At 50.6% G+C, this 24,427-nt stretch overlaps 1 protein-coding gene across 1 annotated transcript in view; it reads left to right on the top strand.

The window, feature by feature from the left end:
- The first annotated feature begins 1,408 nt into the window (after window positions 1-1,408).
- SCAP (SREBF chaperone) overlaps window positions 1,409-24,427 on the top strand; it is a 30,762-nt gene continuing 7,743 nt past the window's right edge. The window contains exons 1-15 of the mRNA XM_056857747.1: window positions 1,409-1,583; window positions 5,583-5,712; window positions 6,282-6,439; window positions 7,850-8,070; window positions 8,682-8,787; window positions 10,054-10,226; window positions 11,025-11,151; window positions 13,539-13,651; window positions 14,959-15,053; window positions 16,464-16,562; window positions 17,462-17,680; window positions 18,724-19,130; window positions 20,783-20,977; window positions 21,471-21,672; window positions 22,717-22,832. Of these exons, the coding sequence (XP_056713725.1) occupies window positions 1,462-1,583; window positions 5,583-5,712; window positions 6,282-6,439; window positions 7,850-8,070; window positions 8,682-8,787; window positions 10,054-10,226; window positions 11,025-11,151; window positions 13,539-13,651; window positions 14,959-15,053; window positions 16,464-16,562; window positions 17,462-17,680; window positions 18,724-19,130; window positions 20,783-20,977; window positions 21,471-21,672; window positions 22,717-22,832 (2,483 nt within the window). The 5' untranslated portion in view covers window positions 1,409-1,461. The remainder of the gene's footprint in view (window positions 1,584-5,582; window positions 5,713-6,281; window positions 6,440-7,849; window positions 8,071-8,681; window positions 8,788-10,053; window positions 10,227-11,024; window positions 11,152-13,538; window positions 13,652-14,958; window positions 15,054-16,463; window positions 16,563-17,461; window positions 17,681-18,723; window positions 19,131-20,782; window positions 20,978-21,470; window positions 21,673-22,716; window positions 22,833-24,427) is intronic.

The following is a 24,427-nucleotide window of genomic DNA, read 5'->3' as shown; positions in this document are numbered from 1 at the left end:
ACTCTTCCACATGAAACCAGCTGGGTGACCTTGGGCTAGTCACACTTTCTCAGCCCCACCTACCTCACAGGGTGTCTGTTGTGGGGAGGAGAAGGGAAGGTGATTGTAAGCTGGTTTGATTCTCCCTTAAGTGGTAGAGAAAGTCGGCATATAAAAACTAACTCTTCTTTCTGCTTTTTGGCATTACTAACTTAATCCTGGCTGATGTGTGTGTTTGTGAAGTGCTGTCAAGTCACTTCCAACTTACGGTGATTGTATGAATTAACGTCCTCTGAAGCATCCTGTCATTAACGCACAGCCTTGCTCTGGTGTGGCAGACTCGAGGGCTGTGGCTTCCAGCTCTGTCCTGTGTCCGACTCTCCTGATTACGGGCGGCTTCACTGATTCACCTGATGGGCCCCTTCTTGCCATCTCTCTCCCTTGCTGTCCGTAAAGGGTAGCAGACCACTGAATGTTACTCTGCAGATCTCAGGGAAACTGATAGCAGCCCAGAAAACATTTTTCATCTTCTTGGGCTTGGTTAAACAAGATCTCCCCTCTCCTCCGGCTTTATAGGTAGCCATGTGAGTGCCGCATCATGCGAGCTGGAGCTTAAAGGGGGTGCTGATATGGCCCCTGATACAGGGAACATTAGCAGAACCTCCTGGTTGCTCAAACTTGTAAGGAAACCAGGCCTGGAAACTTTTATAGGGGTCAGGCAGGACCACACAAGCCGTTCTGGCCTATTGCTGTTATGAGTCCTCCTTGACGGTATACCTAGCTTTAGTTCCCTCCTTATGGCCAGATCTTTGGATTGCTGCACAAGTTAAATTTCTACCTGACATCCTTCAGGCCCCTGGTTGGTGACCTGCTGCAAGCTCAAGTACTGAAAGCAGGACATAGAATCATAGAGTTGGAAGGGGCCATACAGGCCATCTAGTCAATGCCGGAGCAGCCTAGAGCAGCCCTGACAAGTGTTCATCCAGCCGCTGCTTGAAGACTGCCAGCGAGGGGGAGCCTCACCACCACCTCCCTGGGCAGCTGATTCCACTGCTGAACGACTCTTACTGTAAAAAATTTTCCTAACATCCAGCCAGTACCTTTCCGCCCATAATTTATCCCCATGTGTACCTTTGGGAGCTGCTTTCCATGTCAAGCCCCAGGAACTCACCAGCAAGTCACCACTGAGCCTGAAAATTACTGCACAAGCATTTTATTCAGGGCAAGAGGTGGGTGTGCCACAGTAATACCAGATTCCCAGCACATGCGCTTATGTGCCTTGTAGAAATGTCCAGATACGGTTCTTTTCAGAAAACCGGGCCTGGTGTGATTTGCCCGTGTCCCTCTGTGCCCTCATGTTCTGCCTTCTCTTTCAGAATTTGTCCTGTGTGGTGCCCTCTCTGAAACGCTGCTCATGGTTGGCTCCGCTGAACCTTCCGCTGATGCTTTCCGGGATGGCAGTTAGCTGACGGACAGCTGAGGATGACCTTGACTGACAGGCTGCGTGAGAAGATATCACAGGCGTTCTACAAGCACGGGCTGCTCTGCGCTTCCTGCCCTATTCCCATCATCCTCTTCACTGCCCTCTGTGTCCTGGCCTGCTGGTAAGACTCCTGTTGAGCCAAGGCTTAGGCTGACTCTGGCCAAGCGGCAGCACTTTAAAAATGGAATGTATAAAATATTGCTTGCATCTTACCAGTCTGCACGTGCAGGCTTTAAAGTCTAAGGAAACCTTAGACTGTTTAGCTTGGAAAGAAGGCGGTTAAGGGGAGACATGATAGAGGTCTATAAAATGATGCATGGTGTGGAGAGAGGGGACAGGGAGAAGCTTTTCTCCCTTCCTCCTAATACTAGAACGCAGGGTCATCTGCTGAAGCTGGAGGGTGAGAGATTCAAAACAGATAAAAAAAAGGATTTCTTCACACAATGCATAGTTACATTGTGGAACTCCCTGCCTCAGGATGTGATGAGAGCTGCCAACTTGGAAGGCTTTAAGACATGTGGACATGTTCATGGAGGAGAGGGGTATTCATGGCTACTAGTCGAAATGGATTCTAGTCATGATGCAATCCTGTTATCTCCAGGATCAGAGGAGCATGCCTAATAAATTAGGTGCTGTGGAGCACAGGCAGGATAATGCTGCTGCAGTTGCCTTGTTTGTGGGCTTCCTAGAGGCACCTGGTTGGCCACTGTGTGAACAGTCTGCTGGACTTGATGGGCCTGGGTCTGATCCAGCATGGCCTTTCTCATATTCTTATGTTCTTCCGATGGGAAATGCCTAAAGTGTTGGGGCAGGTTAAGGGGACTGTGTAATAGAGGCAGAGCACCTGCTTTGGATGGCAAAGGTCCCACGTTCAGCCCCCTGGCATCTTGCAAGTACTGAGAAAGACATTTTTCTTTCTGTGACCTTGGAGTGCCTCTGTCTATAAGGAGGCAAGACTGAGATGGATGGATCAACAGCCTGACTGTGTCAGGAGAAAAGAGGGGTATATAAATGTTCCAGATCAGTAAATATGTATAAGGCATTTTCCTCTGTTTTTGTTAGAGAAAGAAAGGCACACATACACAGGCTAACTTGTATTGCAGCCCAGCTGTGCTGTTTGTTTTGTTCCTTCAAGGTTACCATTGGTGAAAATGGATTGCGGACCCCTTCTATATTTCACAAATCTGCAGAGATCTTCCGTACTCAAATCCGTTTACTCCCTGTGTGCAACAGGATTCCCCCCGTGAGGCTTACTCAGAAGCTATAACTTCCTTCTTGTCGCCCTTCAAAGCATTCTCAGCCTTTGTGCTGGCAGCTTGAGAGGTGACATGAGAAGCTCTTAGAGGTGTCCCTTCTTCTTAATGGCTGGTTAAATTACTTGTTCATTCAGAGGCACTCAGAGGGCAGGATCTTACTTGACAGACACCTGAGAACAAAGGACAAATTACCAAAAGGGCAAGTCGGCCAACGTGATCTAACCTTCCGCATCCCTGCATAATTTTACATTTCTTGTTTGGGGGAAAGATGTACCAAATGTTAAATGTCTTGGTTAAGCAACATCATCCTGTTCAGTACATGGGTAAATTATGCATGATCAAACCAAAATAAGTAGGTCATTCTGCAAGCAGGACTTCAGCAGGTTTGGGATCACTGGCTGAGCTTTGTCAGCTGTCAGTTGGGCTGGGAGGGGTGCAGAAGTGATTGATGTCTGAAAAGGGGTCCTGTTTTAAGAACATAAGAAAGGCCCTTCCGGACCAGACCAAGGCCCATCAAGTCCAGCAGTCTGTTCACACAATGGCCAACTAGGTGCCTCTAGGAACCCCAAAACAAGACAACTGTAGCAGCATTATTCTGCCTGTTTTCCACAGCACCTAATATAATGGGCAGGAGCGGAGTTAAAAAAAACTGGATAGAAGAGGGCAACCGAGGATGGAGAGAGAAGACCCTTGAGCAGGGCAGTCCAGCGTGGCTCACACTTCAGGGATTCAACGGCATCTGAAACAATGAACAACCCATAGACTTTGGTGGCTGGTGGGGCAGGGGTACAGGAAGGAAATCCCTGGAGGAGCTGGAATGACAAGGACCTCCTATGCTTTGCTTTGTTCCCCAGTATGGTCCTCAGGTGAATTGCACATGTACCAAAATGCACACGTCTGAGGAGACTCTTGTATTTCCCTAGATAGCACCGGGGGCATGGTCAGTTTTTCTTGACCATGGGACTTGTGAATCTTCCCCCCACCCCTTGCCCCTAGCATGTTAAAGATGATTTGGGTGTGTGTGTGTGTTTTTTTTTTTTTTTCTGTCTGACTATTGTAAGCTTTTGCTACATTTCGAAAATTATGGTGAGGCTGGCATCAAAACATTTTAATTCAGCCAGCCTTTTGATATTAATATCTGTAGGCTTGTAGCTTTTGCATTGCATTTTTGGTAACTTTTTGTGGTGTTGGAACTGTTTGGATAGAAAGTCTAAGATAACAGTGTCGTGGTGATTAGGAGCTTGCTTATGGCTTTCTGTTGCTAAGTCGTCTTGGTTGACTGGTAAACCTCCTGTAATGCAATGGAGAGCTACTACCATTTCATTTCTTTTGTGTGTGTGTGTTAAGTGCCGTCAAGTCGCTTCCGACTCATGGCGACCCTATGAATGAAAGTCCTCCAAAATGTCCTATCTTTGACAGCCTTGCTCAGATCTTGCAAATTGAAGGCTGTGGCTTCCTTTATTGAGTAAATCCATCTCTTATTGTCATTTCTTTTAAAGTTTATTTTTTCTTCTGCTCAAACATGAGAGAGTGTTTTCCTTTCCTTAGTCCTGGAGCATATTTAAAAGGCCGGGTCAGGGTGTACGGCAGACAGTGTTTTGGCAACAGGTCTGCTGCCATGCAACATTGGCATGAGTTGGGAAAGGTATTGGTCAGTGATAAACAGAATTATGACTTCGCTGTAGGGTTTGGCAGCAAGAATGAAGAGCCCTGTATTTTTTCATATGGAAGGCTCATGCAAGAGCAGAGGAGGGAACTGAGAACTGCAACCAGAAAGAGTTTTTTTAGATCAGAAAGCTTTTCTCGAATTAGTTTGCCTTTTGAAATCACTTTGTAGCTACTGCTGCTTGTAAGGTCCAAGGGAATTGTTGGGGTAGAAAAATCTGAAGGGGATCGTAAGGAAAGTGTTGTGGCCATCCATTACCCTGCATTACTTAAGCCTCAAGGTTAGCCTTGCAGACCTTTTTTCTTGCTTTCTGCGCTGTCCTTGGGTCTAGAAAAATCCTGGGAACTTCTGAACTTGTCCAGGGTGAAACAAGGACAGGTCAAGAAGTGATATGCTGGAAATCCAGGGAAGTTAAACATCAGGAAACGGTTCAGCACAGGGGCAGGTTGCCTTGGAGAAGCTATGGGGTCTCTTACCTTAAGGAAAGGTGGCGATATTGGAGATCTGGCCTTACATGTGTTTGTACCACCTTTTAAATGCTAAACGTGTATTAAGGTGACACAGGACTCTTGTGTTTTGCTGCATCTGTCAGCTTTTTTTTTTTTTTGCCATCAAGTCACAGTGGACTTATGGTGACCCCTGGTGGGGTTTTGAAGGCAAGAGATGTTCAGAGGTGATTATGTGGAACAGGCTTCCTCAGGAAGTGGTGAGCTCTCCTTCCCTAGAGGTTTTTAAGCAGAGGCTATATGGCCATCTGTCAGCAAGGCTGATTCTATGACCTTAGGCAAATCATGAGAGGGAGGGCACCTTGGCCATTTTCTGGGCATGGAGTTGGGGTCACTGGGTATGTGTGTGGGGGAGGTAGTTGCGAATTTCCAGCATTGTGCAGGGGGTTGGACTAGATGACCCTGGTGGTCCCTTCCAAGTTCTATGATTCTATGGTTTGCCAATGCCTGCCTCCGCATCACGACCCTGGTGTTCCTTTGAGGTCTCCCATCCAAATACTTACCAGGGTCGGTCCTGCTTAGCTTCTGAGATCTGACGAGGTCAGGCTAGCCTAGGGCTATCCAGGTCTGGCCATCTGTAAGATAAACTGTAGAAATTCCAGTTTTCTGGCCCAGAGGTCTCTTGTCACTTGTATTGCTTCGTAACTTGTGCTTGCCTAAAAATATAATGCTTCCTGTGTTCTGTCTCACAGCTATCCACTGCTGAAGCTCCCGTTGCCTGGCACTGGACCTGTGGAATACACCACCTCTGTGAAGGATTATTCCCAGCCTCCGCCCTACCCAGCCCACCAGCAAGGAGAGCCTAATGAGAGGCCTGACTGGGTATGTCTTCAAAAGCAGAATGCAGTGAGCAAAACTCAGGCAGTGTTTGGGTCTTGCTTGGCTGTTTTCAATTGAGGTGGGAGGGGAAAACTTGGCAGGGGGGCCTGTATCTGCTCTGCCTTTTGCCAAGGCACAGGCTGGCCCATCTGTTTCTTTCTCCTTCTCCTGTTCGTGTTCTCTGTGTGGGCTTCCCTCGCTCCACCCACAGATCTGTTTCGCCTCCCTCAAATCCCCCTTCAAAATCCACTTCTGAAAAGCCTCCTGTACCAGTGCGGCTGTCATCTTCTTTTTTTTCCTGTGCTGCTGGCTGCCCAAACCTCACTGTGGTTTGGAGAGATGGGTGCAAGTGAAATGTGTGTGAGAAGAGATGCCCCAGAGGAATCATGGGCAAGAAGGGAAAGAGCTGCAGCACAGAGAACTCCGGGCAAAGTTCTTTAAGCAACGAACATGTTGGGCATCCTCTGTGGAGAGGGCCTGGCATGCCCCAGCTGGCTGAAGAGGGCTGCTTTGTCCACTCCGACGTCCGCCTCCCCTGTTCACTTGCGTCCCCTTCTTCCCTTCCTCCACAGTACACTGGTGCCCCTGTAGCCTACATCCAGCAGGTCCTGGTGAAAGCGACGGTCTCTCCGTGGCCCAAGCACTTCCTGGCTGTCGATGTGTTCCGGTCACCGCTCTCCCGTGTCTTCCAACTTGTGGAAGAAATCAGAAACCATGCCTTGCGAGACGGGTAGGTGATCCTGGGCCAGAGGGGATGAGGGGATTGTCAGCAGTTTTCTTTCGTTTGTCCTTTTGTCCGTTTCTCCAGTAACCTGGCAGGGTGGCTCTGCGTGGCTGCATTGTGGCTGCTGGTCAGGGGGTGGTTCCTGTTGCACTTCACATACACGCACAGGGAACTTAACCTCCCGTGCAGGCTGTTGGATATCAGGGGCACACGTTCAGCATCCAGAGTGCCTAATGTGTCCTGCTTTTTAAGATGATGTCATGACACACACATGAAGCTGCCTTATACTGAATCAGACCACTGGTCTGATTCAAAGTCGGTGTCGTCTACTCAGGCTGGCAGCGGTTCTCCAGGGTCTCAGGCAGAGGCCTTTCACATTACCTACTGCCTGTTCCTTTTAAACTGGAGATGCTGGGGATTGAACCAGGGACCTTCTGCATGCCAGCCAGATTCTCTTCCACTGAGCCATGACCCCTCCCCTAACAAACCACAACTCCTCCCTTAATAACACCTCACCTTTGCAGAGAACTTACAGAGTGAGACTTTAGTACTCTGTCCTGTGCTGTCCCTCTCTCCCATGACCATTCATCTCTAATCGCTGTTCCCTCACCCCACCCCATTATAAGATTGTAGTAAGCTGCACTGCAAAGGGATTGATGGATTGGTGAAGGGATTGAGCTCCCCCTCACTGGCAATCTTTAAGCAGTGCCTGGACAAACACTTGTTAGGGATGCTCCAGGCTGACCCTGCATTGAGCAGGGGGTTGGACTAGCTAGCCTGTATGGCCCCTTCCAACTCTGTGATTCTATGATTCTGCCCTGGAACCTGGAACCTGTGACTTGATCCTGGGCCTGTACTTTGGAAGCAGGACACAGCATGTCTGTCGCCTGCCTTGGAGATCTGGTGGCCTTCTTTCCCTGTCTCCTGGGTGGCAATTTTGCTTGTCTGCAGAGCGGAGTTAACTGGCAGAGGAATGGGAACCTTGAGTGGCGGGAGAGGGGGGGCTAGAAGCTTGGAGTGTGTGTGTGGTGATGGTGAAGCAGAAGTGAACAATGACATGATGACAGCCAAAGAGGAGAGAAGTTATATTAGCTGTGACGTTTTAAAATTGCAGTGGAGGAGGGTGAGGACAGGAGGCAAAGCCGGCTGGGAGTGGGGAGGGAAGGGAAAAGATCGGAGCACATGCCAAGAGTTGTAACAGTAGGTGGAGGGGAGGGCATGTCAACTTCACATGGGCAAGGAAGCCAAGCCATCGGGGCAGCCTCTGCCATGCAAGAGAATTGACTAATGCTTGTGAAAATGAGTTCCATGTTTGTGGCCGCCTGTTGGACGGAGTTCCCAGAGATGCTTTTTGGCTTGGCTGTTTGTGAACACCATGATAAGCACCAGCTCTTGGCTGCTGGTTTTTCCCCCCAGCTCCAGTGTCAAAAGTTTGGAAGAAATCTGCCTTCAGGTAACAGATCTCCTGCCCAACTTGAAGAAGCTTCGGGGCCTGCTTCCTGAACATGGCTGCCTGCTGCTGTCCCCTGGGAACTTCTGGCAGAACGACCGGGAACGCTTTAATAGCGATCCCGACATCATTAAAACAACCCACCAGCATGAACCAAAGACATTACAGACATCGGCTACCCCCAAAGGTAGGAAGCCTTCAGTGACCAGAGGCAGATTAAGAATGGAATTAGCTGTAGAAGCGCTGACAGCTTCCTGGCGCAACCTGACAGAAATGAAAATAGGTCGCCCTCGTGCTTTTTGCAGGTTCTAGTCCGTCTGGATTTCTAGTTTTCAGCAGTACTTGTTGCTTGTACTCTGGAAATCTTCCAGATCTGTACTCTGGAAACCTTCCATGGGAATTGTCTAGACCAAGCTGTACATTCACTCTCATCCATTATTGTTATTTTTTTCTTTCCTTTGAAATATTATTAGGGGATTTACGTCCTTCTCCCTGTGTGCCCTTATACTGACCTGTTAACTTCATTTGCTCATCTCTTTGGCAAACCTAAATTAGTTTGGAAGTGGGGGCTTGTTTGTAGGCAGCTAGCCTGCAGGTTTGGAAGAAAGAGGTTATATGTCCAGGAAATGCTTGTTGTCGGGGAGAGCTTGAAGGTAGTTTTCCCCCAGATCCACAAACATCACCTCCCGCCCCCCCCCCAAACAGGAATGTGTGCCAATTTCTTAGGAAATGTAAAGAACCACAGTTCCTAGACAGTTGCATCTTTCCAACTTCAGTGTGTTTCTCCCACTTCCTCAGATCTATTGTTTGGAGTTCCAGGGAAGTACAGCGGGGTGAACCTGTACAATAGGAAGCGGGTGGTATCCTACACCGTCACCTTGGGTCTTCAGCACTATGATTCCAGGTGGGAGTGCAATTCTCATTGTGCGTTCAGGTGATTGTTTGCAGTCCTTTCACTAATCCAGGTCCCCTTTCTCTCTGCCCTCTAATACTGTGTTTCTTGGCTCTCAGGACTATCTAGCCATAATTAGACGAGGAATAGAGAATAGAACTGCTGCTATCATACTGCCCTTGTACAAATCTATGGTGAGACCACACTTGGAATAATGTGTACAGTTCGGGTCACCTCACCTAAAAAAGAATATTGCAGAGCTTGAGAAGGTGCAGAAAAGAGCAACCAAAATGATCAGGGGGCTAGAGCAACTGCCCTATGAGGAGTGGTTAAAACGCTTAGGGCTGTTTAGCTTGGAAAGAAAGCAGGTAAGGGGAGACATGATAGAGGTCTATAAAATTATGCATGGTTTGGAGAGAGTGGACAGGGAGAAGCTTTTCTCCCTCTCTCATAATACTAGAATGTGGGGTTATCTGCTGAATCTGTAGGGTGAGACATACAAAACAAATAAAATGAAGTATTTCTTCACTCAACGCATAGTTAAATTGTGAACTACTACAAAAAATTTCCCTAATATCCAGCCGGTACCTTTCCACCCATAATTAAAACCCATTATTGCAAGTCCTATCCTCTGCTGCCAACCGGAACAGCTCCCTGCCCTCCTCTTAAGTTACAGCCTTTCAAATACTTCAAGAGAACAGACATGCCCCCCCCCCCACTCAGCCTAGCCTAGCTCACAGGGTTTCACAGACAAAACAGAGGAAGGGAGGTACTCTGCCCTGAATTTCTGGGAAGAAGTGCAGGATGAAAATGTAATACAGTGGTTCCCAAAGTGGGCAGTACCACCCCCTGGGGGGGCATTGGGATTACCTAGAGGGGCACTAAGAGGCAAGAGAACAGCAGGGGGGCACTAGAGGTGGGCCCCTTCAACTGTGTTGTTCACTAAATAAGTTTTAATTTGATTTTGAATAGATGTGCAAATAATTGTTAATTTTTGAAAATTTATTGTTATTATCTTATTTAGTGAGTCATGCAAACCCCTATTTTGAATAATGCTTTTTATAGGATAGGATAGGGGGGTGCTGGGGATGAGAACCAAGGGGGCGGTGGCCCAAAAAGTTTGGGAACCACTGATGTAATAAAACCATAAAGGGAAGCCTGTGGGGTAAACCTTATTGGAAGCGGTACGTGCTGCAATCACAGAGAGCCTTCCCTCCGAGGGCCCATTAGGGTGGAGAGTGCATCACAAAAATGGCGTCCTTTGTGCTTTCCCGGCAGGTTCCTCTCCAGCCTCCGCTCCCGCCTCAAGCTCTTGTACCCGAGCCCCAACTGCACCCTCCGGGAGGAGCAGATGGTTCACGTCCACTTCAAGGAGGAGATTGGCATCGCGGAGCTGATCCCCCTGGTCACCACCTACATCATCCTCTTTGCCTACATCTACTTCTCTACGCGTGAGTTGGAGGGAGCTGGCAGACTCTGTGCGGGGGCTGCGGGCCCGGCAGTCAGGAAGAGGCAGTAGAACTACTTTTCTCCCTGCATGGCGAAGCAGCAGAGGGGGGCTCAGCACCTGGAGCGTTGTGTTTTGGCAACGTCTGTCTGGGGAGGAAGCGGGAAGAGAAACAGCAGCATGAATGTCTCCTCAGTATGTGCTAAGAAGGGCATTATTTTCATAGCTCATTTGGTGGAATTTGTTTTGAGGCCTTGAGAAAGAGAACTTTGGCTCTGAACACATAAACACATGAAGCTGCCTTATACTGAATCAGACCCCCCTTGGTCCATCAAAGTCAGTATTGTCTACTCAGACTGACAGCGGCTCTCCAGGGTCTCAGGCGGAGGTCTTTCACATCACCTACTTGCCTGGTCCCTTTAACTGGAGATGCCGGGGATTGAACCTGGGATCTTCTGCTTGCCAAGCAGATGCTCTGCTGCTCAGCCACGGCCCCTCCCTATGGCTCTCCAGGGTCTCAGGTCAAGCAGATGTTCTACCACTGAGCCACAGCCCCTCCCTAACCACAGCTCTGGTGTTGAAGAGAAAGGACAGTTGCATTCTTCGTTGCATCCTATCTTTGAGATTGATATTTTGGGGACCGATAGCCTTGTTTCAGAGTTGGGACGTGTCTTGCAGATTAGACACGTGTGCACAGGAAAGCCCATCTGCTGTGCTGGTCTCACCCCCATAGCTTTGGGATGGTATTTTGTCTCAGTCCAGGGAATGAAGTGGCAGATATGCTTTCCTTTCAATCCCACAGGCAAGATTGACTTGGTGAAATCGAAATGGGGCTTGGCTCTGGCTGCAGTCGTGACCGTCCTCAGCTCACTGCTCATGTCCGTCGGCCTGTGCACGCTCTTTGGCCTGACTCCAACACTCAATGGAGGGTATGTGCTGAAAGCCAGCTTACTGGCTGAAGGGGTGGGTGGGGTGGAAGAGTCCAGGAGAATGGCGGCTGCTGGTCTTGTGCCCCAGAGGCAGGAGTCAGTTTCCCAGACTTCTGCATTCAGGACCTCCTGTAAGTTGTGGAGGAGAGGGGGGTAGTGATGTTTGCAAATCTTCCCCTCCTACCAAGCCCTTGAGCTGGGGGTCATTGGATCCTCCAGAATGCCATGGTGAGCAGTGTTGGGGTCTCCAGTGAAAGGAGGGAATCAACAAAAACCCCACCCCCTCTCTTGAAACCCCTAAGAGTGCCCTAGTCATTTACTTTATTCATAGTCCACTCTTTCTCACTGAGACTTAAGGTGGATTGCACAATTAATACCAATGCAATCAGAGCTGTACAATACATAAAATGAATAAAATAAAAGTAGATTACAAAATTTGTGATCAGCACACTAAAACCAGTATAGTACCTACAGTAAGACAGAACAATACATAAGGCAAATAGTGAAACAGAAGCTGATTAGACAATTATAGAAACAGTACAACAATATGCCATACACAATAAAACCATTAAAATGACAGAACTTTCACAGACATTAAAACCCTGCTAACTTTCTAAGAAAAAAACTCACAAATATTGCATCCCAGGGAATATTTGTACCCCATAACAAAATCCAGTGTCTCCTGGGGTAGAAAATATCCCATAAAAGGGGGAGAAATCCCTGTTAGTGGCAAAAGACATTGTGTTTTCCAATTCCCAAACACCCAGAGCCTGAAAACACACTTCCACATGAGGCAGAAAGCATCTGACAATAATAATTGTTGATGCTGTTTATATCTGAGGTATTTTTGCTGCCGTGCAAACATCTCTCTCTCTGGGTGAAGTAAGTGTCCAAGTTACCAGGAGGGGCTATATCTCCAGAGAGCGTTTAGGAGCTTTCTTGGAGCAGTGCTTTCTTTGGGGGAAACCCATGGGAGTTTTTTTTAACCTCTAGCAGTACTCTTTCCCTGCTTCAAATTGCCTTTCCACTGCACTGGGGGAAATGTGCAGCCGTCCTCTCTGCAGCCATCCTCTCTCATGAAAAGGAGAGTCACCGGTTACTGGGGACTCTTTCTATACCCTGGGGAGGTTCTTTCATCAGCAGTGAGTGGTGACTCTTAAAAGATATACCTGTATATTTTTATGGTGTTAACTGTTTCTGTTGGCCCAGGTTAGCCTGATCTCATCGGCTCTCAGAAGCTAAGCAGGGTCGGCCCTAGTTGGTATTTGGATGGGAGACCGTGAAGGAATACCAGGGTCATTATGCAGAGGAAGGCACTGGCAAACCACCTCTGTTAGTCTCTAGCCTTGAAAACCCTACTGGGTTGCCATAGGTCATCTGCGATTTGACGGCACTTTACACACACAACTGTTTTTGTGAGGTGCTTGGAGGAGGTCTCTGGAGAGGCTACCAGTTCTTGTTTTCTTTCTTTTCTTAAACAGTGTTTTTCTCTGGGTTCTTCTGAGGCGTTTGAACCTCTTTTGCTGCCTGGCCTTGATCCGAGTCTTGCGTCACCCGCTTATGCAAAAAGCTCAGCTCATTACACAAACATGGCAGAGGGATATTGCATTTCTCCCCATGACCTTCCCCTTGTAGTGGCCAAACATGTCCATCTCCAGGGTGGCTGGTGGGGCCAGGGCCTTTGGGAATTTGTGGAACATCAGCGGACACTTTGGCTACCACCTTTTGCAACTATGGCTGCTGGGTGGTAATAGGGAGGCCAGCCTCTGAAGCGTGTGTGGACAGACTCAGGCTCTTTATTGCAATTGCATTGTCTCCCTTTCTAAAGGTATTTCTTATGGTGTAATGAGTCTTTTGCCCTGACCTGGATGGTCATCTTCTCTTCTCTTGTCTTGAAAACCCCATGGGGTCCCCAGAAGTCAGCTGCGACTTGATGGCACTTTAGGTAAAGGTAGACCCCTGTGCAAGCACCGGGTCATTACTGACCCATGGGGTGATGTCACATCACGATGTTTATTGTGTTTACGGGGTGGTTTGCCATTGCCTTCCCCAATCGTCTACACTTTTACCCCCAGCAAGCTGGGTGCTCATTTTACCGACCTCGGAAGGGTGGAAGGCTGAGTCAGCCTTGAGCCGGCTACCTGCAACCGACTTCGTCGGGATCGAACTCAGGTCGTGAGCAGAGCTTTTGACTGCAGTACTGCAACTTACCACTCTGCGCCACGGGGCTCCTTTACACACACACACAAAGGTCACAAATGTGCCACCCCACATTTTATTGAATGTTACTGAGACGTGCTCCTGGAGCTCACAGGCTGCCTTAAACTGTTCTGTTTCCGTGGTGTTTCTCACGCTTGGCTCTGCTCTCATTTCTGTCTTACCCTTAGAGAGATTTTTCCTTACCTTGTCGTCGTGATCGGCCTGGAGAACGTGCTGGTCCTCACCAAGTCTGTTGTCTCTACACCTGTCGACCTGGAGGTGAAGCTGAGGATTGCTCAAGGTATGTGGGAAAGTCGCGTTTTCTGTTTGATGTGGGGCAAAAGTGGAACCTCCAAAGGTGCCTAATTAATTGGGTTACTGGTTGTTCTCGGCCTTTAGAGTCCACTGCGACTGCAGAGGTTCCCCAAGGTCTCAGGGAGGGCTCTTTTCCTGCCCTACTACCTGCACACGCACAGCCTGTTCATAGGGGCAGGATCTTGCCTGTTGCTGTGCTGAGCTTTGGCGGTATCAAGGATGATTCCCTTGACCCACCTGCCCATCCCTAGATTCAGGAGAAGGGCAGGGGATCATCACATTCACCAGATTGGGGTGTGTGTCACTCTTTCTTTACAGGGGACAAATTTGTGCACCCCTTTACTGGGTATTTTTTTCATTGGTGGTGCCAAGGACTGAATATCTGTGTTCAGGGCATTCACTGCATGGTGTCCTTATGACAAATAAGAACAGCCCTGCTGGATCAGACCAGTGAGGGTCCATCTAGTCCAGCATCCTGTCTCACACAGTGACCAACCAGTTACTATCGAGGTCCAACAATAGGGCACAAAGACCAAGGCCTTGCCCTAAAGTTGCATCCTGGCACTGGGATTCCAAGGTTGACTGCCTCTGAAGGTAGAGGCTCCCTTTAGTCACTGTGACTAGTAGCCACTGATAGAGCTGTTCTCCATGAAACGATCCATTGGTTAGGAGCTCCTGGTGTGTGTTCCCCCTGGGTCTCAGCAGCTGATGTGTGCCCCTGCCCCCACGTCCCTCCCCAAACCCCCCTGCTGGTTTGCTAGGCTTAGCCCTGGCAAATCTTAAGTCTTACCTACACCTTGGAGTGAGGGAGTGATGGATCCCTTCCACCCAAAGCAGCCTCTCTGCTGCCCAGCTTCAGAGACGGAACCCTTGCCCATCCCCTGGGCAGGGCCTTATATGATCTCTCTCGGCTACACCTCCCCATCACTAATTGGCTCCTGCTTCCCTCCATTTTCCTCAGTTCAATCCTGAGGCTTGGAGGGGACCTGGCAAACATCGGCCCGCAGGGCATTGGCGGCCGGGCCTGAGGCTTGTGCATGAGGGAAGGGCTTTTTGAGGCCTGCGGGCTGGCCCTCCCCCCAGGTGATGCCCCCCATGTCTACCAAACCATCTGGCAGCTGGCTTGTTAATCAGCGCTTTTGAACATTTGGTGGGCTTGGGCAAAGTTGCTACTTGCTTTTGTATCTGGTTATAATTTTGCTTTTTGGGGGGCCTGACTGTGTTGTGGAAGAACATGGCAGCCTGGTGGGTAGCCAGTGACCTGGTCTCTGTGCCTGTCCCTTTCCTCCCCAGGACTGAGCAACGAGAGCTGGTCCATCATGAAGAACATGGCCACCGAGCTGGGGATTATTCTGATTGGCTACTTCACCCTTGTCCCGGCCATCCAGGTACCCAGTCGGGTTGGCAGGGCCTCCCCTCCACAAAAAAACCCTTTTTTCCCCAACAGGCCCTGGTCAGAAGTGCTCAAAGTTTGGGGGCTTCCTCCCTTTACATTTTTAAAATATTGTCAAGTTTTTTGAGACTGTTGGATGGGTAATATGTTTTACACTAACAAGAGGCAGAGAGAATCTTGCCTGGTGGGAGCAGAACGGCGGCGTAGTCAGCTGAGTCCAGAGATGTCTCTCAATTTCTAACCATGACTGTCTGCCTGGTGGACTCTGATCTGGAGAACTGGGTTTGATTCCCCACTCCTCCACATGAGCGGCGAAGGCTAACCTGGTGGACTGGATTTGTTTCCCCACTCCTACACACGAAGCCAGCTAAGGGTGACCTTAGGCTAGTCACACTCTCTCAGCCTCACCTACCTCACAGGGTGTTTGTTGTGGAGAGGGGAAGGCGATTGTAAGCCCGTTTGAGTCTCCCTTAAGTGGTAGAGAAAAGACAGACTCATGGGGCTACATGAGTCTGTCTTATCTGTGTCCCTGAGCATGAAGGACGCAGCAGATCTATCACAGAGTCCTGCAAGGCGATCTGTGTTTGCTTTTCCCGGCTGGCCTTGACACTGGGTAAGTCATGGTTCAGACTCTGCCACGTGACTTCCTCTCCCTCCGTTGCTGCTCAGCGGCTTCCAGATCAGAAAAGGCTGAAGACGCTGAAGGCCTCCCGGGCTGCCCTGCTGGCAGCCCCCTTTCCCCTTTGCTCTGGGCTCCTGCTCCTCTGGCTGGATGAGGAGACCTGAGCGAGCTGCTCATATTGCTTGCTGAGGAGTCACAGAAGCTAATTCAGAGAGCCAAGGTGGCGTAGTGGTTAAGAGTGGTGGACTCTGATCCGGAGTTCAGTTCCCCCCTCCTCCACATGAGCGGCGGACTCTAATCTGGAGAACCAGGTTCGATTCCCCACTCCTCCACATGAAGCCAGCTGGGTGACCTTGGGCTAGTCACAGTTCTCTCTGAACTCTCTCCGCCCCACCTAACTCTCAAGGTGCCTGTTGTGGGGAGGGGAAGAGATTGTGATTGTAAGCCTCTTTGAGACTCCTTAAAAGGTAGAGAAAAAGCAGGGTATAAAAACAAACTCTTCTTAGAATCATAGAATCATAGAGTTGGAAGGGACCACCTGGGTCATCTAGCCCAACCCCCTGTACCATGCAGGAAATTCACAACTACCTCCCCGCCACCCCCAGTGACCCCTACTCCATGCCCAGAAGATGGCCAACATGCCCTCCCTCTCATCATCTGCCTAAGGTCTTCTTCAATACCTGCTCTGGAGCAGTTTCCCTGCCAGGAGCTTGGGGGTGGGATAACGTATATTGTGCAGCCCTTCCTATTACAACCCCCTCTTATCTGGGTCTCCCCTTGCAGGAGTTCTGCCTGTTTGCTGTGGTCGGCCTGGTGTCTGACTTCTTCCTCCAGATGCTCTTCTTCACCACTGTCCTGTCCATTGACATTCGCCGTATGGAGGTACGAGGCCCAACTGGGCCCTTGGGCCAGGCCCTGTGGAGATGCCAGGAAGCGTGGGGCTGTTCCATAGAGGCTACCAGTGAGACGTGGGGCAGGCTTAGCTGCACTGGAACAAGTGGTGGCCGGGCTTTGAGCTCAGAGGAGCAGGGACAGGAAGAGAGTGGGGCCAGAGCAGTTGGTCTTAGAAGCATAGAGCTGGAAGGGACCTCAAGGATCATCTAGTCTAACCCACTGCACAACACAGGAAATGCATAACTACTTCCCCTCCCCCAGTGACCCCCTGCTGTATGCCCAGAGGAAGGCAAAATCCCTCCAGGATCCCTGGCCAATCTGGCCTGGAGGAAAATTGCTTCCTGACTCAAAAGTGGCAATCGGCATTCCCCTGGGCATGTAGGAAAAGGCCACAATAGCTGAGCACTGGCTCACCCTTCCTGCCCTCCCTCTCACGACCTGCCTAAGTTCACAGAATCAGCATTGCTGACAGATGGCCATCTCGCCTCTGCTTAAAAACCTCCAAAGAAGGAGAGCCCACCTCCTCCTGAGGAAGCCTGTTCCACCGAGGAACCCCTCTAACTGTCCTGAAGTTCTTCCTAATGGGTGATTTGGCGTGTATGCTGCCAGAGGAGGATCACTGAATATAAGCTGCCTTGCACCATGAGGAAAGGCGAGATACAGATGCTTTAATAACCAAATTGTGAAGCCATCAAGGCCTTCCAAGATTTCATGCTGGAAAGTTGGACTCCCTGTTACACCAAGGAATGGGGAGCCCCGGGGTTCTCTTAACATCTTCGGGGAGTGGTGGGAAGAACCCCCCGTGGGAATTCTCAGGGTGGGGGAGTCTGCTGCACGAGGCCCTGCGTTTCTGGTTCTAATCCCGCCCGCTTCCCTTCTCTTGGCAGCTCGCTGATCTGAACAGGCGTCTCCCAGCTGAAGCCTGCATGCCTCCAGCCAAGCCAGTGGGCCGTTCCCAGCGCTACGAGCGCCAGCCACCCATGCGACCCGCCACCCCCCACACCATCACCCTCCAGCCCTCTTCCCTCCGGAATCTGCGCCTGCCCAAGCGCCTCCGGGTGATCTACTTCTTTGCCAGAACCCGGCTGGCCCAGAGACTCATCATGGTATGCTGCCTGTGCCGGAACAGGCTGCGTTGCTCCAGGATTTGTAGGCCCTGCTGCAAACATAGAATCATAGAGCTGGAAGGGACCTCCCAGGTCATCTAGTCCAACCCCCTGCACAATGCAGGAATCTCCCAACTACCTCTCCTCTACACCCCCAGTGACATCCCTACTCCATGCCCAGAAGATGGCCAAGGTGCCCTCTCTCTCCTGATTTGCCTAGTACTTGGATGGGAAACAATCAAGGATGTCAAGGTTTGCTGTGCAGAGGTCAGGCAACGACAAACCACATCCGACCCTCTCTTGCCTTGAAAGCCCTGTGAGGGTTCACCATAAGCTGGCTGCAACTTGCCGGCCCTTTCCACCACCACCACAGAAAAGTGCTTGAGGCTGTGTAGTCAGCTGGGGAGGTCGTGGCTGGTAGCTTGGGAAGAGGGAGGGGTCGATAATCTGTTGTCTCCACGGGCAAGTGGCGAGTAAGGAGGATGGTTCCTCTGTGGCTTCCGTGATCTGCGCCTAGCCTTTTCTTGGGGAGGGCCCATGGCTCAGTGGAAGAGCCTTTGCTTGGCATGCAGAAGGTCCCTGGTTCAATCCCCAGCACCCCCAGTTAAAGGGACTAGGCAAGTAGGTGATGGGAAAGACCTCTGCCTGAGACCCTGGAGAGTCATGGAGAGGGGCCGTGGCTCAGTGGTAGAGCATCTGCTTGGCATGCAGAAGGTCCCAGGTTCAATCCCCGGCACCTCCAGTTAAGGGGACTAGGCAGGTAGGTGATGTGAAAGACCTCCTGGAGAGCCACTGCCAGTCAGACAATACTGACTTTAATGGACCAAGAGTCTGATTCAGTATAAGACAGCTTCATGTGCTCATGTGTTCTTCCGCAGAAGGATGCAGGGGAGCCACCACAAGGCTGTGGCGTTCTGGTGTCCAAGACTGCTTGTGCAGTTAGAATGCTGGGGCTCTTGTTTTGGGGGATTTGTGTGTTTGTAGAGGGCTATTGGTATGCCTGCCCGCGGTCACAGTGTCCTCTCCCCGTGCCTTCCTTGTAGGCTGGAACAGTGGTCTGGATTGGCATCCTGGTTTACACGGACCCCGCGGGGCTTCGCCCCTACCTGGCCTCACAAGTCACTGAGCAAAGCCCGCTGGGCGGGGCAGGTCTGCCGGCCATGCCCGTTCCCGGAGAGGTCCTCCCCACGGGCGATGCCAAGCTGTCCCTCTCGGTCTTTCCTTCGGACCCGGTGCAGCAGCTGCTGGAGAACCAGACGTCAGAGTCGCTGAGCAGGCAGGAGGCCAGTCGTCGGAGTGAGGAGCAGGAGAGCCAGGGTGGTAACGGGCAGCCGGAGGTGGGCAAAGCCGAAGTGACGTGGGGAGCCGAGGATGAAGAGATCTGGAGGAAGCTCTCCTTCCGGCACTGGCCGTCGCTCTTCAGCTACTACAACATTACTCTGGCCAAGCGGTGAGTGGGGTAGAGACAATCCCTGTGTTTCTGTCGGTGCACAGAAGTCTTTTTGCTTCTTTGTAGTGTCCTCAATTGACTGCTTCGCGTTAGCAGCTGGGAGGGTTTGTCTGCTGTCAGCACTGTGTGTCTGCAGTCTTAGCGGGTGTCTTCTTCTGTGGCTTGCAGGGAGCTTTCTGGCCCCTCTAGTAGCGGGTGGTGCTGCAGGCAGCCTGCCATTGCTTTGTATTCCCTGCTTCTTCATTCGTGCCCTTAACACTCTGATGCACACACTCACGTGCTCTCTCTACAGGGTGGGTTTTCTTCTCCTTGTAGCCTAGGGGGCCCCAACCATTTTGAGCCTGTGGGCATGTTGGCGATTCTGATACAGGGTTGTGGGCATAACTGTTAGCGCCACCCGTAGGTTACACTTTCAGGCCTTGGTGCTTTTGTCCCAAGTCAAATAGCCAGACACTCAAACCGGTTAAGAAAAAAAAGATTTATTATGCATAATAGGCCACTGCCAGCAACTCAATGGGTTGCTAAGACAGTGCGCCTTTGACACGAGCATAATGTCACCTTATATACCTTTTTGCTGGTGTGTGGTAAGACAACATTATGACTTGCACGTGACATACAGCAATTATGTGATATAATAATAATGTACTAGTGACTCCTGAGTTAGTATAATCAATGCTGGAATGTGGACTGGCCATACATTGGTTGTTGGGGTCTTCTTTGAAGTGCATAGACAACCTTTGAAATGTGTGTTCTACCCATATGCATAGATGTCAGATTGTCATCATCAGATTGTGATCAATGTTTAGGACATGCATTCTTCAAGTATAGCCTCTGGATACCCACTATCTTTGTGATGTTCCATAAACAATATGCCTTAGATCTCTGTTGGCGCTACTGGCCTTCTATCTATGCATCTTGTTCTTTACACCAGCTACCTTGCCTATCAGCATTCTTTCCCATAACATTCCAGCCCAGTAAGGCAGAGTGTAATCAAAGCATGGATTAATACAAAATCTAATACAGAAAAGGATTGATTCAAGATCTAATATGGCATCCCCTGTCATAACCACAAAATGGCTGCCTTCGGGGGCGGAGCCAATCAGAGGAAGATAAAATGCAGATGAGGAGTAATTTTAAAAATACACCAGAAAAGAGGAGTGAGAGAGAGAGAATAAAACCAACACTGTGGTAGCAGCTGCCGCCAAAGCAATGTTATTTTAATCTGCAAAGCCAGTCAGAAGCTGTCCTAGCCAAGAGCCTCATCTGGCCCCACCTATTTTCTGAAAACACTTGGCAGGTGCCAGGTTAGGTGTTGGTGGACACTCAGGTGCCCTCAGGTGCAATGTCCTAGCCACTGTTCTTGAAGCAATTCACATTACCATTTTATTTAACATTTTGATCATTGACATCTCAGTGCTGGGGGTGGGGCTGCCTTGGCTGGCTCGTGGGATGCATAAATGTTCCAAGGGGCCAGATCCGGCCCCTGGGCCTGTTTGACACCCCTGGTATAAATTATAAGCTGATGTCATCCATTTGTCTGGCTCACCCTCTTCTTGCCCTCAAAAGGTGGCCATAGCCAGGCCCTTGCTTCTCCTCCATCTTTTTTTGTGTTTTTCTGCACTTGTCCCTCAACCCCTGTCCTTTTTAAACAGGTACATCAGCATCCTTCCGGTGATCCCCGTCACGCTGTACCTGAACCCTCAAGAGGCCTTAGAAGCGCGTCACCCTCAGGAGGCAAATCGCTACCACCCTTTCTTCTCGATGAGCGGCGGGAAGCCAGAGCTGACTGATCAGCTGGCCGATGGCGTGCCGAAGGGGCAGGGGCACCGGGACATCACACTCTACAAGTAAAAGAGCTGGCTGGGTGGGGCAGGGTGGGGGGGTAGAAGCAGACCGGCGGGACTAGATGGAGCCTCACTGGTCTGATCCAGCAGGGCTCTTCTTAGGTTCTTATCGGGAAGGGCTTCTGTGCCCTGTTGCTGGATGTCTAGAGGAATTGGCTGGCTGCTGCGTGGGACAGGGTGCTGGACTAGATGGAACCTCACTGGTCTGGTCCAGCAGGGCTCTTCTTAGGTTCCTCTGTGCCCTGTTTGTTTTGCCCTCCAGAGGAACTAGTTGGCCGCTGTGTGAGGCGGGATGCTGGACTAGGTGGACCCTCACTGCTCTGATCCAGCAGGGCTCTTCTGGTGTTCTTAATTCACCTTGAGCAGGTTCACTGAAGGAACAGCATATGCATTTTCTTGGTCAATGAAATACATTGTTTTGAACAGTCCACGATGGCCCCGGGAGGGACTGGGTCAGGCTGTCTTGTGCCTGACTGGTGTTGCTTTTTCCTGCCAGGGTAGCTGCTTTGGGCCTGGCCTCTGGAATCCTCCTGGTCCTCTTGCTCTTCTGCCTGTACAAAATCTTGTGCCCCAAAACCTACGGCCAGGCTGGGCTCTCGCACAGCAGGAGGAGACGGGGGGACCTGCCCTGCGATGACTACGGCTACTCCCCGCCAGAGACGGAGATCATTCCGCTGGTCCTCAGAGGTCATCTCATGGTGAGATGTGAGAGGGGCTTGGTGGAGGTCAGGCTGCTGGAGGTGGGGGTGCAGCAAAGCTTGTGATCAGGAGGGCTGGGTGTGAATTTGGCATCAGAGAAGTTGTGCCAACAAAGTGACCTGGCTGGAACTTCATCGTTCTGTAGAACCCCGTTCTGCTCAGTAAGATTTAGATTTCCAGTCACTTTTGGCCTGGGCAGGAGTAAGGGAATGTTTTTTTTTTAATTTACATTATTTATAGTCTGCCTTTCTCAAAGGGACTCAAGGCAGATTACACAGAGGGAGTCAGTACAATCAACAAAATGGGACATTCATTGAACAATCCATTAGGACTTTAGAGTCTGGAACCACCAGAAAGAACTGAAGCCCATCACAAGTATTCATGTGACACATGAAGTGGCACAGAAATTACAAAATAGGATCCTACTTACCATAAGCTATACGCAGCAGTGAAGAGCCAGCGTGGTGTAATGGTTAAAAGAGGTGGTTTGGAGCGGTGGACTCAGATCTGGAGAACTGGGTTTGATTCCCAGCTCCTCCACATGAGCGGTGGAGGCTAATCTGGTGAACCAGGTTGGTTTCCCCACTCCTACACATGAAGCCAGCTGGATTAACTTGGGCTAGTCACAGCTCTCTTAGAGCTCTCTCAGCCTCACCTACCTCACAGGGTGTCTGTTGTGGAGAGGAGAAGATGATTGTAGTTTTGTGTAGTTTGTGGAAAGTTCTGTGCAGAAGGCAGCATGGAGGCTATCGAAGGGCAGCAGATCTGGAAGGAACGGCGGCACGAGGAACGGCCTAGCTACAGCGCCAGCCTCCCTGACCTCCTGGACAGCTTTCCCAATATTCCTTGGGGATTTCAACCCCCCCTCCGCTGGCTGCCCCCAAGCTTTCACTGTGGCCACCAGAGCTTCTCCAAAGTGGAGTGTTGAGCTTCCACAGTTGTGTGTGAACCTCTTGGCACGCAGTGGAGTTCCCTTGTCAACATCTGCCGTGCCCCCTCAGTCCGGACCCTCCTGCTCACCTGGCCCTGCTCTCTCTCCATAGGACATCGAATGCCTGGCCAGTGATGGGATGCTGCTCGTCAGCTGCTGCTTGGTGGGCCAGATCCGGGTGTGGGACGCGCAGACGGGCGACTGCCTCACTGTCATCCCTAAGCAAGGGTAGGTGAGCCTCGAAGGAGGGGCTGCTTGTTCGGGGAGCGAAAGGGAGGCCTGGTTCCATTCCAGACTGTGGTCTTCAGGAGACGCTCCGCCGTTGCCTGGCTGTGGCTGGGTCACGTCTTTAAGCCACACTGCAGGAATCGCTGACCTTGGGCCCAGCTTCCTTGAGCCAAGAGGAAACAAGGGTATAAATATTTGAATAAATAAAAATAGAAAAATAGTCCAAGCCCAAGGCAAACATAGGACTTCTCTGGGTGGCCCTGTATAAAGGACAGCTCTTCTAGAATCATAGAGCTGGAAGGGGCTATACAGGCCATCAAGTCCAACCCCCTGCTCAATGCAGGATCTGTCTTTTTTGCTCCATTCCCCCCTTTCACCATTGTTCAGAATATAATTCCCCCCTTCCCACTCTAACTCAAAATTAAAAACAAACTACAATTTTACAGATTGGACATAATCTACAGGACATCACACTTTGCTGAATAGTGTTCCCAATCCCCCCCCCCCAGAACCCTAAAGTTCCCCCCTGGGGGAGAATTCCCCCCTTGTTGAGAACCCATGGCCTAGAGCATCCCTGACAAATATTTGTCCAGCCTCTGCTTAAAGCCTGCCAGAGAGGGGGAGCTCACCACCTCCCTAGATAGCTGATTCCACCGTCAAACAACTCTTACCGTAAAAAACGTATTCCTAATATCCAACCGGTACCTTTCCGCCTGTAATTTAAACCGATTATTGCATGCCCCATCCTGTGCTGCCAACAGGAACAGCTGTCTCCCCTCCTCTAGGTGGCATCCCTTCAAATACTATCTTGTCTGCAAAACGGCTGTTTAATGGCCAGCTAAGAAGTAAAAGCTTGTAAGCAGGGCTGGTTCCAGGTGTTGGAGGGCCTGGGGCAGAGTGTGCCCAGGGGCCCCTTCTTCTCTTCCAGCCACCAGGAGGCCTACTTGTGCCGTCCTTCCAGCCCACAGACCTTCCCATTAGCCTGTCTGTCCTTCCTTTCCCTGCCCATTAGGGGGTCTTCCCACTGGCCGTATGCCTTTTCCCCTATTGTGCTGGGTAGTGTGCACAGATGGGAACCCCACCAATGTTCCCGCCAGGAGTACCACCATTGTATGCCACCTGCATGTCCTTCCCTGGCATAGTGGAGGAGGGGAGCTTGGTGGTAATGGGCCCCATCAGAAACTCTTGGCCACGGCAGCTGCCCCACCTCAGGATATGCTGACACCGGTCCGACTCGTAACCCAGCTTTCTCCCTGAAGAGACCCTGGGTTTTCCTGAAAAGTTCCCATGTAACACTATTTATCCCCCATCCCCCAGGGGTATTGACCCTTTAAATACCCAGGAAAGTTCCCAGTCTGCTGCTCCTGTGGAGGACAGCTGGGGGCCAGGAGTCAGCGAGCGAGAGCAATGCTTTCTCTGCCCGAGTGGCTGCTCTGCTGGCACTCGGCTAGCTGTGACAACTGTGGTGGGAGTTCATTCACTGCTGCCACCCACCAGGTTCGAGCACAACCAGTTGTCACATCTTCCTGGGTCCCCTCCGGACAGCCCGGCATCCTCCCTCTGCTCCCTCCCTCCCTCCCTCCCTGGATTAACGC

Source organism: Euleptes europaea, chromosome 11 (genome assembly GCF_029931775.1).
Source record: "Euleptes europaea isolate rEulEur1 chromosome 11, rEulEur1.hap1, whole genome shotgun sequence".
In the NCBI taxonomy this organism is placed as follows: domain Eukaryota; kingdom Metazoa; phylum Chordata; class Lepidosauria; order Squamata; family Sphaerodactylidae; genus Euleptes; species Euleptes europaea.
The sequence above is the reverse complement of the archived record's forward strand: the minus strand, read 5'-3'. Positions and strand labels throughout refer to the sequence as shown.